The sequence below is a fragment of the Alexandromys fortis genome, unplaced genomic scaffold (genome assembly GCF_014885135.2).
Source record: "Alexandromys fortis isolate MF-2015 unplaced genomic scaffold, M_Fortis_MF-2015_v1.1 scaffold_414, whole genome shotgun sequence".
In the NCBI taxonomy this organism is placed as follows: Eukaryota; Metazoa; Chordata; class Mammalia; order Rodentia; family Cricetidae; genus Alexandromys; species Alexandromys fortis.
The window spans coordinates 28,742-40,127 of record NW_026068287.1 but is presented as its reverse complement, the minus strand read 5'-3'; the positions used below and the strand labels follow the sequence as shown (position 1 = coordinate 40,127).

General features: G+C 44.5%; 2 protein-coding genes and 1 pseudogene across 15 annotated transcripts in view; 2 read left to right on the top strand and 1 right to left on the bottom strand.

The window, feature by feature from the left end:
* Apoo (apolipoprotein O) overlaps positions 1-7,267 on the bottom strand; it is a 50,642-nt gene extending 43,375 nt beyond the window's left edge. The window contains exons 1-2 of one of the 5 annotated variants that reach the window (XM_050132258.1): positions 5,469-5,546; positions 5,002-5,064 (exon numbers count right to left, since the gene is read on the bottom strand). Coding sequence is in view for 2 of the 5 variants with exons in the window: in XM_050132256.1 (XP_049988213.1) it covers positions 7,164-7,172 (9 nt within the window). In the remaining 3 variants the exon portion in view is untranslated. Of the gene's footprint in view, positions 1-5,001; positions 5,065-5,468; positions 5,547-5,865; positions 5,890-6,627; positions 6,678-7,163 lie in introns of those variants that run through there. The other 4 variants (XM_050132256.1, XM_050132260.1, XM_050132257.1 and 1 more) reach the window with 4 other exon arrangements.
* On the top strand, positions 291-924 carry LOC126494834 (60S ribosomal protein L11-like; annotated as a pseudogene).
* A 109-nt stretch (positions 7,268-7,376) lies between the features above and the next one.
* The window catches only part of CUNHXorf58 (chromosome unknown CXorf58 homolog), a 30,375-nt gene continuing 26,365 nt past the window's right edge, over positions 7,377-11,386 (top strand). For 2 of the 10 annotated variants that reach the window (XM_050132264.1, XM_050132269.1), the window contains exons 1-2: positions 7,384-7,494; positions 8,490-8,569. Coding sequence is in view for 4 of the 10 variants with exons in the window: in XM_050132273.1 (XP_049988230.1) it covers positions 9,662-9,813 (152 nt within the window). In the remaining 6 variants the exon portion in view is untranslated. The other 8 variants (XM_050132267.1, XM_050132266.1, XM_050132270.1 and 5 more) reach the window with 6 other exon arrangements.

The following is an 11,386-nucleotide window of genomic DNA, read 5'->3' as shown; positions in this document are numbered from 1 at the left end:
CCCAGCTTTTCTATGATGGGCACACATCCAACACAACAGAGACTCGCTCTGGGTAGGGGGTGAAAGGGAGGTAGACAATAGACATGTGGTTGCTATCTGTACCATCTGGACTTTTGAAAGGAAATATTTCAGTATTGGTTATAAAATTTTTTAAAAAATATATATTTTCGAGAGTTTGCTTTGCCTCCCTTTCATCCACCTCCATCCGAGGCCGGCGGGGCCCATGAGGGCGCTCTTGCCGGTGCGTGGAGGAGGTCAGAGCCCATGATGCTGATGGCACTGAGACAGGGAGGGCTGTGCGACCCGCAGATACAGGGCTCGCCCGCCCGCCATCCATTCAGCAAGATCAAGGTGAAAAGGAGAACCCCATGCGGGAACTTCGCATCCACAAGCTCTGCCTCAATATCTGTGTTGGGGAGAGCGGGGACAGACTGACCCAGGCAGCCAAGGTGTTGGAGCAGCTCACAAGTCAGACATCTGTCTTTTCCAAAGCAAGCTACACAGTGAGGTCCTTCGGCAACAGGAGAAATGAAAAGATTGCTGTTCACTGCACTGTCAGTGGAGCCAAGGCAGAAGAAATTCTGGAGAAAGGCCTGAAGCTGCGGGAGGATGAGTTGTGGAAAAACAACTTCTCAGATACTGGGAACTTTGGCTTTGGGATTCAAGAACACATTGACCTGGGCATCAAATATGACCCAAGGCCAAACACAGAATCAGCAAAGAGGAAGCCATGCGCTGGTTCCAGCAGAAGTATTATGGGATCATCCTTCCTGGCAAATAAATTTTATCCAAAAGGCCAATAAAATTTTTCTCAGAAAAAAATACGTATTTTCTAAGCGATGTTGATAAATCATACAGCCAGAATTTATCGCCACCATTTATACAGCATATAAAAAAATGAAACTTACTTTTTATATGTAATCATAGCTTCCATTTCTAAATGCTTCTGAATCAAAATGTAAGCCTAGCCGGGCGATGGTGGCGCATGCCTTTAATCCCAGCACTCGGGAGGCAGAGCCAGGCGGATCTCTGTGAGTTCGAGACCAGCCTGGTCTACAGAGCTAGTTCCAGGACAGGCTCCAAAGCCACAGAGAAAACCTGTCTCGAAAAACCAAAAAAAAAAAAAAAAAAAGTAAGCCTATAAGAAATTCATTTTCCATCTATTTAAAATGACAAAAAAGCAGAGCTGGAGAGATGGCTCAGTGGTTAAGAGCACTGGTTGCTCTTCCACAGGACCCAGGTTTGATTTCCAGAACAGCTCACAATTGTCTGTAACTCCAGTTCCAGGGGACTGGATGCCCTCTTCGGGTTTCCACATGGTGTACATACACACATCCAAGCAAACACTCTAACACAGGAAATTATAAATAAATCCTTAAAAAAAGAACAAAAGCCTATGGTAAAATGATATTTGTCTTAAAAAGTAGTGGAGGTAGACTGTAGTATAATTCCATGGGTGGTTTTAAAAGGTCACGCCAAGGGCATATATAGGTATACTAAGGAACGAGCACGGAAAGATGCACCCCATGGTTGCCTAGGAGTGGGGCTATTAACGGTGATTCTTTAGCATTATCTCTATGTCTTGAAGTTCTGAGGTGAGTACTGATTTGTTTACAACACAGAAAGGAATAAAACTAGCTGACTCCTGAAGACATTCTAAAGCATATACCAGAGTATGAAGATCCTTCCAAATGAAGGATAATAATTATCTTATAAATACATTAATCAGTGATAGAGCTTTAGGAATTAAATATATTGAGAGGGTAATTAAATCCATGTTCTCAAGATGTCTGTTTTGACAGACACTATTTGGATGTACACATACAGACCACAATCACCTCAGTCTAACTCACAGCACTGGGGACTATAAAGCTCAAGTTCACAGTATAGGCCAGGCAGGATCTTCGGGCAACATGTTCTCTAGTACTGGAGGCCCAGATATACACCATTAACACCAACAAAGCCAATACTTCAAAGGTGTGGTGGCACTTGGAGTCTGAGAAGGACCAGTTACAGACCAGCCTGGGTTACACAGTGAATTCCAGGCCAGGGGAGGAAGGAAGGGGAAAGAAATAGGCAAAGTTCACACTATGAACCGCATCAGTTACAGGTCAGCCTGGAACTATAAGACAATGAATTCCAGGATAGTCTGGGCTAAAGAGTAAGACTCCCAACAGAAAGAATCGAACAGAACAGAACAGAACAGAACAGAACAGAACAGAACAGAAAGGGAGGAAACGAGAGAAGAAAGAAATAGGAAAAGTTTTGCCAGGCGGTGGTGGCACATGCCTTTAATCCCAGCACTCAGGAGACAGAGGCAGGAAGATCTCTGAGTTTGAGGCCAACCTGGTCTAAAAGAGCTAGTTACAGGACAGGCTCCAAAAGCTATAGAGAAAACCTGTCTCGATAAAAACTAAAAAAAAAAAAAAAAAAAGGAAAAGTTTACACTATGAACCCCCAAAAGAAAAAATACCTTCTAGGCATAGTGAGTGACACCTGACTATAATCCTACCATTTGGGAGGTGAAGGCAGGAAACTCAAAACAGTTCAAGGCCAAAAGCTGGAGAGAGGGCTCAGTGGTTAAGAGCTCTTGCTGCCCTTGTAGATGACCTAGGTTCAGTGTCTAGCACCACATGGTGGTTCAGAGCTGCCCATGATTCCAGTTCCAGGGGATTCAATACCCTCTTCCAACTGCCACGAGCACTAATCAATCATGCACATGGTGCAGGTAGTTACACGCAGGTAGAATACTCATACACATAAAATAATATAAATAAGTCTAAAATAATTTAAGCATTCAAGGATAGTTAGTCATGGCTATGCAGAAAGTCTGAAGCCGCCCTGGACTATTTGAGACCTGCCTAAACCAAAAAAAAGGAAGGAAAAGAGGAAAAAAGGTACTTTCTGGTTTTGCAAACAGAACTATTTATGAGAAGCTTTCAATTCTGCAGTTTTGTGCCAAAGTAGCTAATATTTCCTAGTTCGTCTGTATCTACTATAAAGACCATAATAGTCTTAAAAGAAAACAAAAAAAATGAGGCTAAAAAAAAGATGTTAACCGAACAAGGATGTCAGGACCACGAGGGGTGCACCCACCCACTGAGACAGTGGGGCTGATCTATTGGGAGCTCACCAAGGCCAGCTGGACTGTGACTGAAAAAGCATGGGATAAAACCGGACTCTCTGAATATGGCGAACAATGAGGGCTGATGAGAAGCCAAGGACAATGGCACGGGGTTTTGATCCTACTTCATGTTCCGGCTTGGTGGGAGCCTAGCCAGTTTGTATGTTCACCTTCCTAGACGTGGATGGAGGGGGGAGGACCTTGGACTTTCCACAGGGCAGGGAACCCTGACTGCTCTTTGGACTGGAGAGGGAGGGGGAGAGGAGTGGGGGGAGGGGGAGAAGGTTGGGAGGAGGGGGAGGGAAATGGGAGGCTGGGTGGAGGCAGAAACTTTTTTTTTCCTTTTCTCAAAAAAAAAAGATGTTAACATCTTTTCCTCACAGAAAACCATTTTATTTTCTTTGGGGGCAGGGGCAAATATCACTATAAAATTACACCAATAAAGCAAAGAAAATACATTTCATCTGTAATTGTTCCATCTTTTTAACCCTGTAAAAACAGCTATCTGATTCTGTCAAATAGACATAGAAAAGTAAGAAACTTGTGTAAGCCTGGCGGTGGTGGCACACACCTTTAATCCCAGCACTTGGAAGGCAGAGGCAGGTGAATCTCTGTGAGTTCGAAGCTAGCCTGGTCTACAAGAGCTAGTTTCAGGACAGGCTCCAAAAGCTACAGAGAAACCCTGTCTCGAAAAACCAAAAAAAGAAAAAAAAAAAAAACTTGTGTAATAAGCAGGAAAAAAATCTAATCTACAAGATCTCCTGAGTATATTGGGAGCATAGGGACCTTGTGGGAGGATTGAAGGGGGGAGGGGAAAGGCAGGGAGGGGAGCAGAGAAAAAATGTAAAGCTCAATAAAAATCAATAAAAAATGAACTTTTTTAACTCCAAAAACTAAAATAAAATAAAAAGGAAACAATGATCAGAGTTTAAACATTACCCATAACAAGCTACACACATTGAACTTCCTTATACTATAGTACAACACCGATACTATCAAGCCTAGTACCTTCCAAGCTGGCAATTCCCAAAGCCAGACCAGTCCCTACCATTTATTCTGTCCCTTCTATGTAGAGACTTATAGTAGCAAACCTCTCAGCAGAGCCTTTGCAACCCCCCTTTTTTTGGTTCTCTGGTCAGTGCCTCTTCCAAATCTTATCCTATTCATGAAATCATCAACTTCAAAAGCACAGGGAACACGCACTAAGGATCTTACTAAATAAATTCTTAACTATTCAAAGTGTGATGACCAGCAGTATCAATGACCCTGAGATGCTAAAATAAACAGGAGCATCTGAAGGGCCATCCCACTCTAGATTTTAACAAGAGTCACACGCACATTAAAGTTTGATGGACTGTGGCTCTCAACTGCTATTACCTGGTAACACAATAAAATTTTTTCATTCACTGACATACACGATTTTATTTATATATAGCATATACTTATTTTTATGCATAATATAGTACTGGAGGTACTCTGTATACTACCAGGAGAGAATGGTAAACACCAACCCAGCTACAAACCCTGTGATCTACAATGGTGATCTGCCTGAAACATACGTTGGTGCAAAAGTGCCAAAAATTGTGGAAGTAACCAATCACTATTTGATTGGAACTAAGGCCCCATATCATAAAAATGAACCCATGCCTGACACTGCACATGTACCCAAGAGCCTGAGACTTGCTAGGCCCAGGGACATAGGGGAAAACTAAACACTACTGTTCTGCTAAAGAATGTAATGATAAAATGACTCCTAATAGTTTGCTGTACTCATAGATCAGTGCCTTCCTCAACCATCACCAGAGAAGCTTCCTCCTGCAACAGATGGGAACAAACACAGAGACCCATAAATGGACAATATTCAGAGAGTGACAGACCTTGAACACTCAGTCCTAAATGGGATGTCTCCATCAAATCCCTCCCCTCAGGGTCAGGGAACCCTGTGGAAGAGGAGGAAAGATTATAAAAGCCAAAGGGGGATGAAGGACACCAAAGAAACAAGGCTTTCTAAACACAGCATAACAGACACAGATGGATTCACAGAAACTATTGCAGCATGCACAGGGCCTGCATGGGTCTGGACCAGACGGGGCACAACACTGAGAGAAGTGGACCCAGGTTCCATCCCCAGCACCCATATGACCTCTGACAACCATCTGTAACTCCAGTTCCAGGGGATCACGTGCCCTCTTCTGGCCTCTGTGAGCACCAGGCACGTGTGTGGTACACAGACATACATGCAGGCAAAACATTAATACACATAAGATAAAAAAATTAAAACTAAAACAAATGTTCAACACAACTAAAGACACAAAGAACAACCCCTGGAATTTCCAAAACATACCCAAAGGGGGTGGTACCAGTCAGCTGAGAACCACTGTTCTACAATCACAACATTCTTTGCCTTCCCTCTTTCTCACTCCTGTAAAAAAAAACTTATCTGAGTCATCCATCTGTGTCAATCTTTCATTTCCATTAATCAACTTACATGTATGACGATCACGAAAGAGTTTCAAAGACCCCAAGTCAATGAACACGTTCACAGACTCATGAATATACCGGACGTGGGCACTGCTAGTTGTGGCTCCACTTTCCACTACACCTCTTCCTCCCTGAAGAACCGCACTGTGGTCAGGAAACCATTCCTTTCCCACGTGTTTAAGCAAAGTGATCCTGGTTAACTTCAACTAACCAGAGCCCAACATTCCCCTGGTAACTGTTATGGGGCTAGGGACAGATACCTGACCCATGTTGGTCCAATCAGACCTGAAGGAAAAACATAATCCAAGCGTGGAAGTTTTATCCTCTCCTCTTCCCCTAGTGAATGACAAAGTATTGTTATTGGCAGTCAGCTTGCAACCATAAGGAAAATCGACAATGCCATAGTAAACCCAGGAACCACGTCTTTGATGATAGTGAGCCAACAAATCAATGCATTCAGTGTCCATCCTTCCTCTGGGTTTAGGGAGTTAATTCTCCTCAGTAGTTAACAATTAGATGTTTATTACCCTAACTTCAACCAATAGAAAAAAAACAGTCATGGAGGAGTTACGTGACATGCCCACTATCACATAGCTAGGCACTGGCAATACCACAGCACTGGAAGGCAGAGACCATGATCTGATTTTGCAGCCCTTATTAATGCGCCCCAAACACTACAGCTGCAAGAAACTTTTAAATGGGGAGCACAATTTTGAGGTTGTATTGGCACTATTCTGTGAATATTACGTTTCTTGGAGGGCCGATTTTTAGATTTTAGGCTGCTTATGTGTGTTTTGTTTTGTTTTGTTTTAGAAAGGGTCTCTTTTTGTAGGCCTGGTTGTCCTGGAAATCGTTATGTAAACCAGATTGGCCTCGAACTCACCTACCTCCGCCTCCTGAGTGCTGGGATTAAAGGGTGCGCTGCCTGTGATAATTTTTATGACAAAATATAGGTGACTTTACAAAAGATTAACTTAATGCTAAAATACAGGTTTTTGAAAGTCGTCACTGTAAATGCCTACCTTGTGGTGGGCAGGTGTTTTAAAAAAACACCTGTAAGGAAGGGGAAAGAGTCGACTTCTCCACAATGATGCTCACTAGAGCGTAAGCGACAGCTTCCCCCACATAGCCTTTCCTTCCTCAGCCTCCCGACGTCATCGGAGGCTGACCCTCCCCCCCACCCACACGCCAGGTTCTGAAACCCGATCCTGCCAAGCAACCAAAGCCATAAAGGCTGCAGCGCCGGGACCTGGCCTCATCCTACCCACGAACCCAAAAGGGCATTAGCCGGGAAAGTGGGTAGTATAGCGGCTTTTCACTCGAAAGAACTAGCCCAAGGCCAACCCCACCCATCTAGGGTTCCAAGCCTCAGCCTCACAGGTGCTGGTACCAAACAGTGAATGAATCGCCGGGCCAGGACATAGCCAGCCCGGAGGTGGGCAAAGCCTCGGGGGGAACCGAGTCTGATCCACAAAACAAGGCCCCACGGGAGCGTGGGAAGGGCTCCCGGCGTCGGAGAGGGGGAGATGACAACCGTGACCCGGTTCCACTCTCTCACCTTGAACATGTCGCTGGCAGCCGCGGCTCCGGCAGGGTCACCCCTCTCTTGGTCCCGCCCACTACGGAAAAGCGACTACGGTGGCCGGGTTAGATCCTGATTCCCTTGACCGCGAGCAGGCTGGGGCGCACGAGATGCCGTTGCTCCCCGCCTCCCGTTCAAAAGCGCCAATCAAACACCGCTAGACAGTGCGTCACGTTGCTTAGCAACCGACGTCGCCCGCGCGCGGGAGCGAGACGAAAGCAAGCCCCGCCTTCTTGGCGGTTTTTCGTCCCTGAGGGCTGTTGCTAGGCGGCTTAAGGCTGGAGCTCCGTGTAGGCGACGAGCTGTGGTAAGAGGACGGCTCCTTGGCACTCTGCCGGGCCGCGAACCTACTTTCGCCTCCACCTCCACCATTGAGCACTAGGCTGTGCCGTATGGCAGCCCTGTGAACTGAAGTAGCCAGGCGGTGGCGCCCGACGGACCCGGGAAGGCTGCACCAGCCTCTTAGGGAGAAGCGGCAGATCGACGGTGGGGCTTCGAGTTACCTCACATAAGGTTTTTCCCCTTGAAAAATGTACCGTATACTGAATGTTCCTTAAATTTTTAGGTTAAAGTAAATGACCTACGTCATTTAATCGCGAAAAATTGACCTTTTTAAAAAGAAAAGTACTAAAGTGTAAATCTGATAATCAAATATTTGTCCCATTTAATATCTGTAGACGGTAAGTGATGGTATTTAACTATTTGCAAGAAAAACAAGGACGTAATTTTATTCCTCCCACGCAAGTCGATAGGCGCTGTGTCCAAGGCCGTGTCGAGTGTCCAAGGCTGCGCTGCGGAAAATCTAAAGCTAGGCTCCAATTCCAGATAGTCTGCCTTTTAAATCTCTGCGCTAGTCTCGGCAAACGCTAGCCCGAACCAGAAAGACGGTGTAGTTCGTATTTCGTTCTGCCTTTCTGTTCTAATTTGACAGAAGATGGAGGCCACATGGGCATCCTGAAGATTTGGAGGTTTGTTCAATGGAAGGTCGCTGTCCTCTTATCCAAAGATAGTGCTAGAAACCACCTGTCCTTGAAGAAATTAGGGTTTTTTTTTCTTTCGCAGAAAAAAAACCCCACAAAACAACAACAAAAACGCCCACCTGCGGCAAACTGGAGCATTCCAGTAAGAAAGTGTTAAGTTTGTCGTAATATTTGAGTTTTGACTTGGTGATATGTGGTTAAGTATTTTTTAAAGCAGGACTTGGAAGTGTTAGCAAGCTTCAGGGTGGGAAAAACGCTAAGGGTCGACCGAGTGCCAGAGCAACCCCCTAATGTTAAGGGCAGCTTTTTTCCTTCTCAACAGAATTGTATGTTGCCAGCCACCCCATCTCCGATCCCAAAGGGCAAATACTGACTAGACCCCGAAGGCTCTGCGTCAGTAAGGTAATATCTTAGAAGTGCGAAGCACGGTGAGAAATCACAGCGGGAACTCTTAGTGCTCGGGGTACAGGAACCAGGGAAAGAGGGGGCTGACAGTTTCACCTCCACTAAACTCTGCCTGAACTTCAGCATTTCTTCCACGTACAGTGGAGGCAACAAGCCTCCAGTATGAGCAGTACCTGTGAGTGTCACCAATAGAAAGCGGAGATATCTTCACACCACCTACAATCACTGCAGCCGACTAAAAATATCACTTGTGCTCATTACTACAAAAGTACAGAGGTTATTAAGGTTTTGTTTTATGCATAAAAAAGACACAGCGTACTGCAATTTCATTTTTAAAGGGTATTTTGAAGATATAACTAAGATTTTGAGAGCTTCATCCAAACTGGAACGTAATCCTTCAAAAGAGTAAAAAAAAAAAAATACAGAAAGCTTCAAATAATTTTATACGTGCCTGCTCACATCACCAAAGGGGCACTGAGCCACGGGGGGGCGGGGGGATTAAGTAATTTGCGCAAAGTCTCACAAGTAAGCAACTAAAAGACGACTGGGGAGATGGCTCATCAAAACTGGACCAAAAACTCGACAGAAAATGTGTGAAAACCCTCTGCCCGGTTTCCATAGTCAGCAAAGTACCTCCTGCCACTAAGGAATTTGTGAGAATGAATATCCCTGAATTACTGCTCCAAAGGGTTAGCTTCCAGAGTCAGGTGTGGTGGTGAGCCGCTGCAAAGGCCAGCACGTGGGGCGTTGGGACAGGAGGATCAGTTTAAGGCTCTCCTCTATGCGTAATGAGACTGAGGCCAGCCTCAGCTATAGGAGACCCTGCGGCACAAGAAGAAACATTCGCTTCCACTGTAGGGTGAATAGGAGGCAAAAGCTAGGAGAGAGGGGGCCAGTTAGGAGGGTATGCATAGATTCACTGTCTTTCCCACAACCACACGACAGTTTAATAAAAGAACATAAACTGTAAGCGACACTAGACGCACGATGCTTTCTTTTTAAAGGGATTCTAAAATTAACACAACAATCATGTGACATTTAAGTCTAGTCCAAGTGTAATAATGTGAGGATTATGACTTTAATAGCTTAATGTATGTGTGTTCAGATTACTTCTTTGTAGGGAAAATGAAAAAGTCCTCAAACACAGCAGTTACTGGTGCTTCAAAATCAGATAGTCAGCTCTCAGAAAAAAGCCACAAGACACAATCGGCACGTGCTGCAAAGATAAAGGCAAGAAAAGAGTAAGAAGCCATCTTTTTGCCTTTTGTCGTTTTTCCACAACTAGACAAATTACAAACTTACCCAGGTTGTTTGTTTGTATGCTTTCCGTGTTTTTGTTTGTTTGTTTACACGACAGGGTTTCTCTGTGTAGCCCTGGCTGTCCTGGAACTCCCTCTATAAACCAGGCTGGCCTCGAACTCACAGAGAGAGATTCATCTGCCTCTGCCTGCTGAGGGCTAGGGCTAAAGATGTGCCCCACCACCCCAAGCTAAACTTGCCCGAGTTTACTCAGATAACTTTAAACATTCGTTAATGTGTAAATTAAAATTTTGGTGGTTTAAAAAAAATTCCCTTCAAGTTGAATATTATAGCTTTAGAATTTTATAATTTGCAAAGTGTAGTCACACGCCTGCTTGCTAATACTGCAGCCTTCTGAGACAGTTTTGTTAGTGCACATTGTAAGTAAGTAAAAGAGCACTGGGGAGATGGCTCAGTGATTAGGACCCCTCACGTTAGGTGCCTTCCAATTACCTGAAATTCCAGTTCCACAGGGTGCAATACCTTTGGCCTCTGAGGGACTGCACTGACATGCCCAATCCCAGGCGCAGACACATACATCCATGTAATTAAAATATTTTTAAATCTTCAAAAAAGGGAGAAAAAAAAACACAACTGGGAAGAAAGTTAAACCAGTTAATGAATGGCATCAGCTAGAATTCCAAAGGTTTATTTCTGTACTTTGGGTCTTTTTCTTTCTTTTTCTTTTTTTTTTTTTTCAAGAGGGATGACTGGCCTGGAATTCACAGAGATTTGCCTGCCTCTGTTCTCAGGTTCTGGGTGCTTTTCTTTTTTTCTTTCTTTTTTTTTATTTTTTCTTTTTTCTTTTTTTTTTGAGTCAGGGTTTCTCTGTGAAACAACCCTGGCAGTCCTGGAACTCACGCTGTGAACCAGGCTGGCCGAGAATTCACAGAGATCTGTGTGCCTCTGCTGCCTAAATGCTGGGATTAAAGGCATGCACCATCATCCATGTGATTTTTTTTTTTTTTTTTGAGACAGGGTTTCTCTGTAAAACAACCCAGGCAGTCCTGGAACTCACACTGTGAACCAGGCTGACCTCGAACTCACAGAGACCTCCCTACCTCTGCTTCCCAAGTGCTGGGTTTAAAGACATGCACCACCATCCATGGGATTTTCTTTTTTTTCAGACAGGGTTTCTCTGTGAAACAACCCCGGCAGTCCTGGAGCTCACTCTGTGAACCAGGCAGGCTTTGAACTCTTAGAGATCTGCATGCCTCTGCTTCCTGAGTGCTGGGATTAAAGACATGCACTGGCACCACCAAGCCCTTTTCTATTTTTGGTTGTTTATATGTGTGTGTGTGCATGTGACAACCTTGAGTGTCATCTCTAAGAATGCCGTTCAACTCCTTTGAGATACACTCTCTCATTGGCCTACGGTTTGTCAATTAGGCTAAGCTAACCAGCAAGCTCGGGGGTCCCCCTGTTTCCACATCCCCAGCACTGGGATGGCAAGCACATCCCACCATGCCAGGCATTTTTTTTCTTTTATTTATTTATTTATTTATTTATTTATTT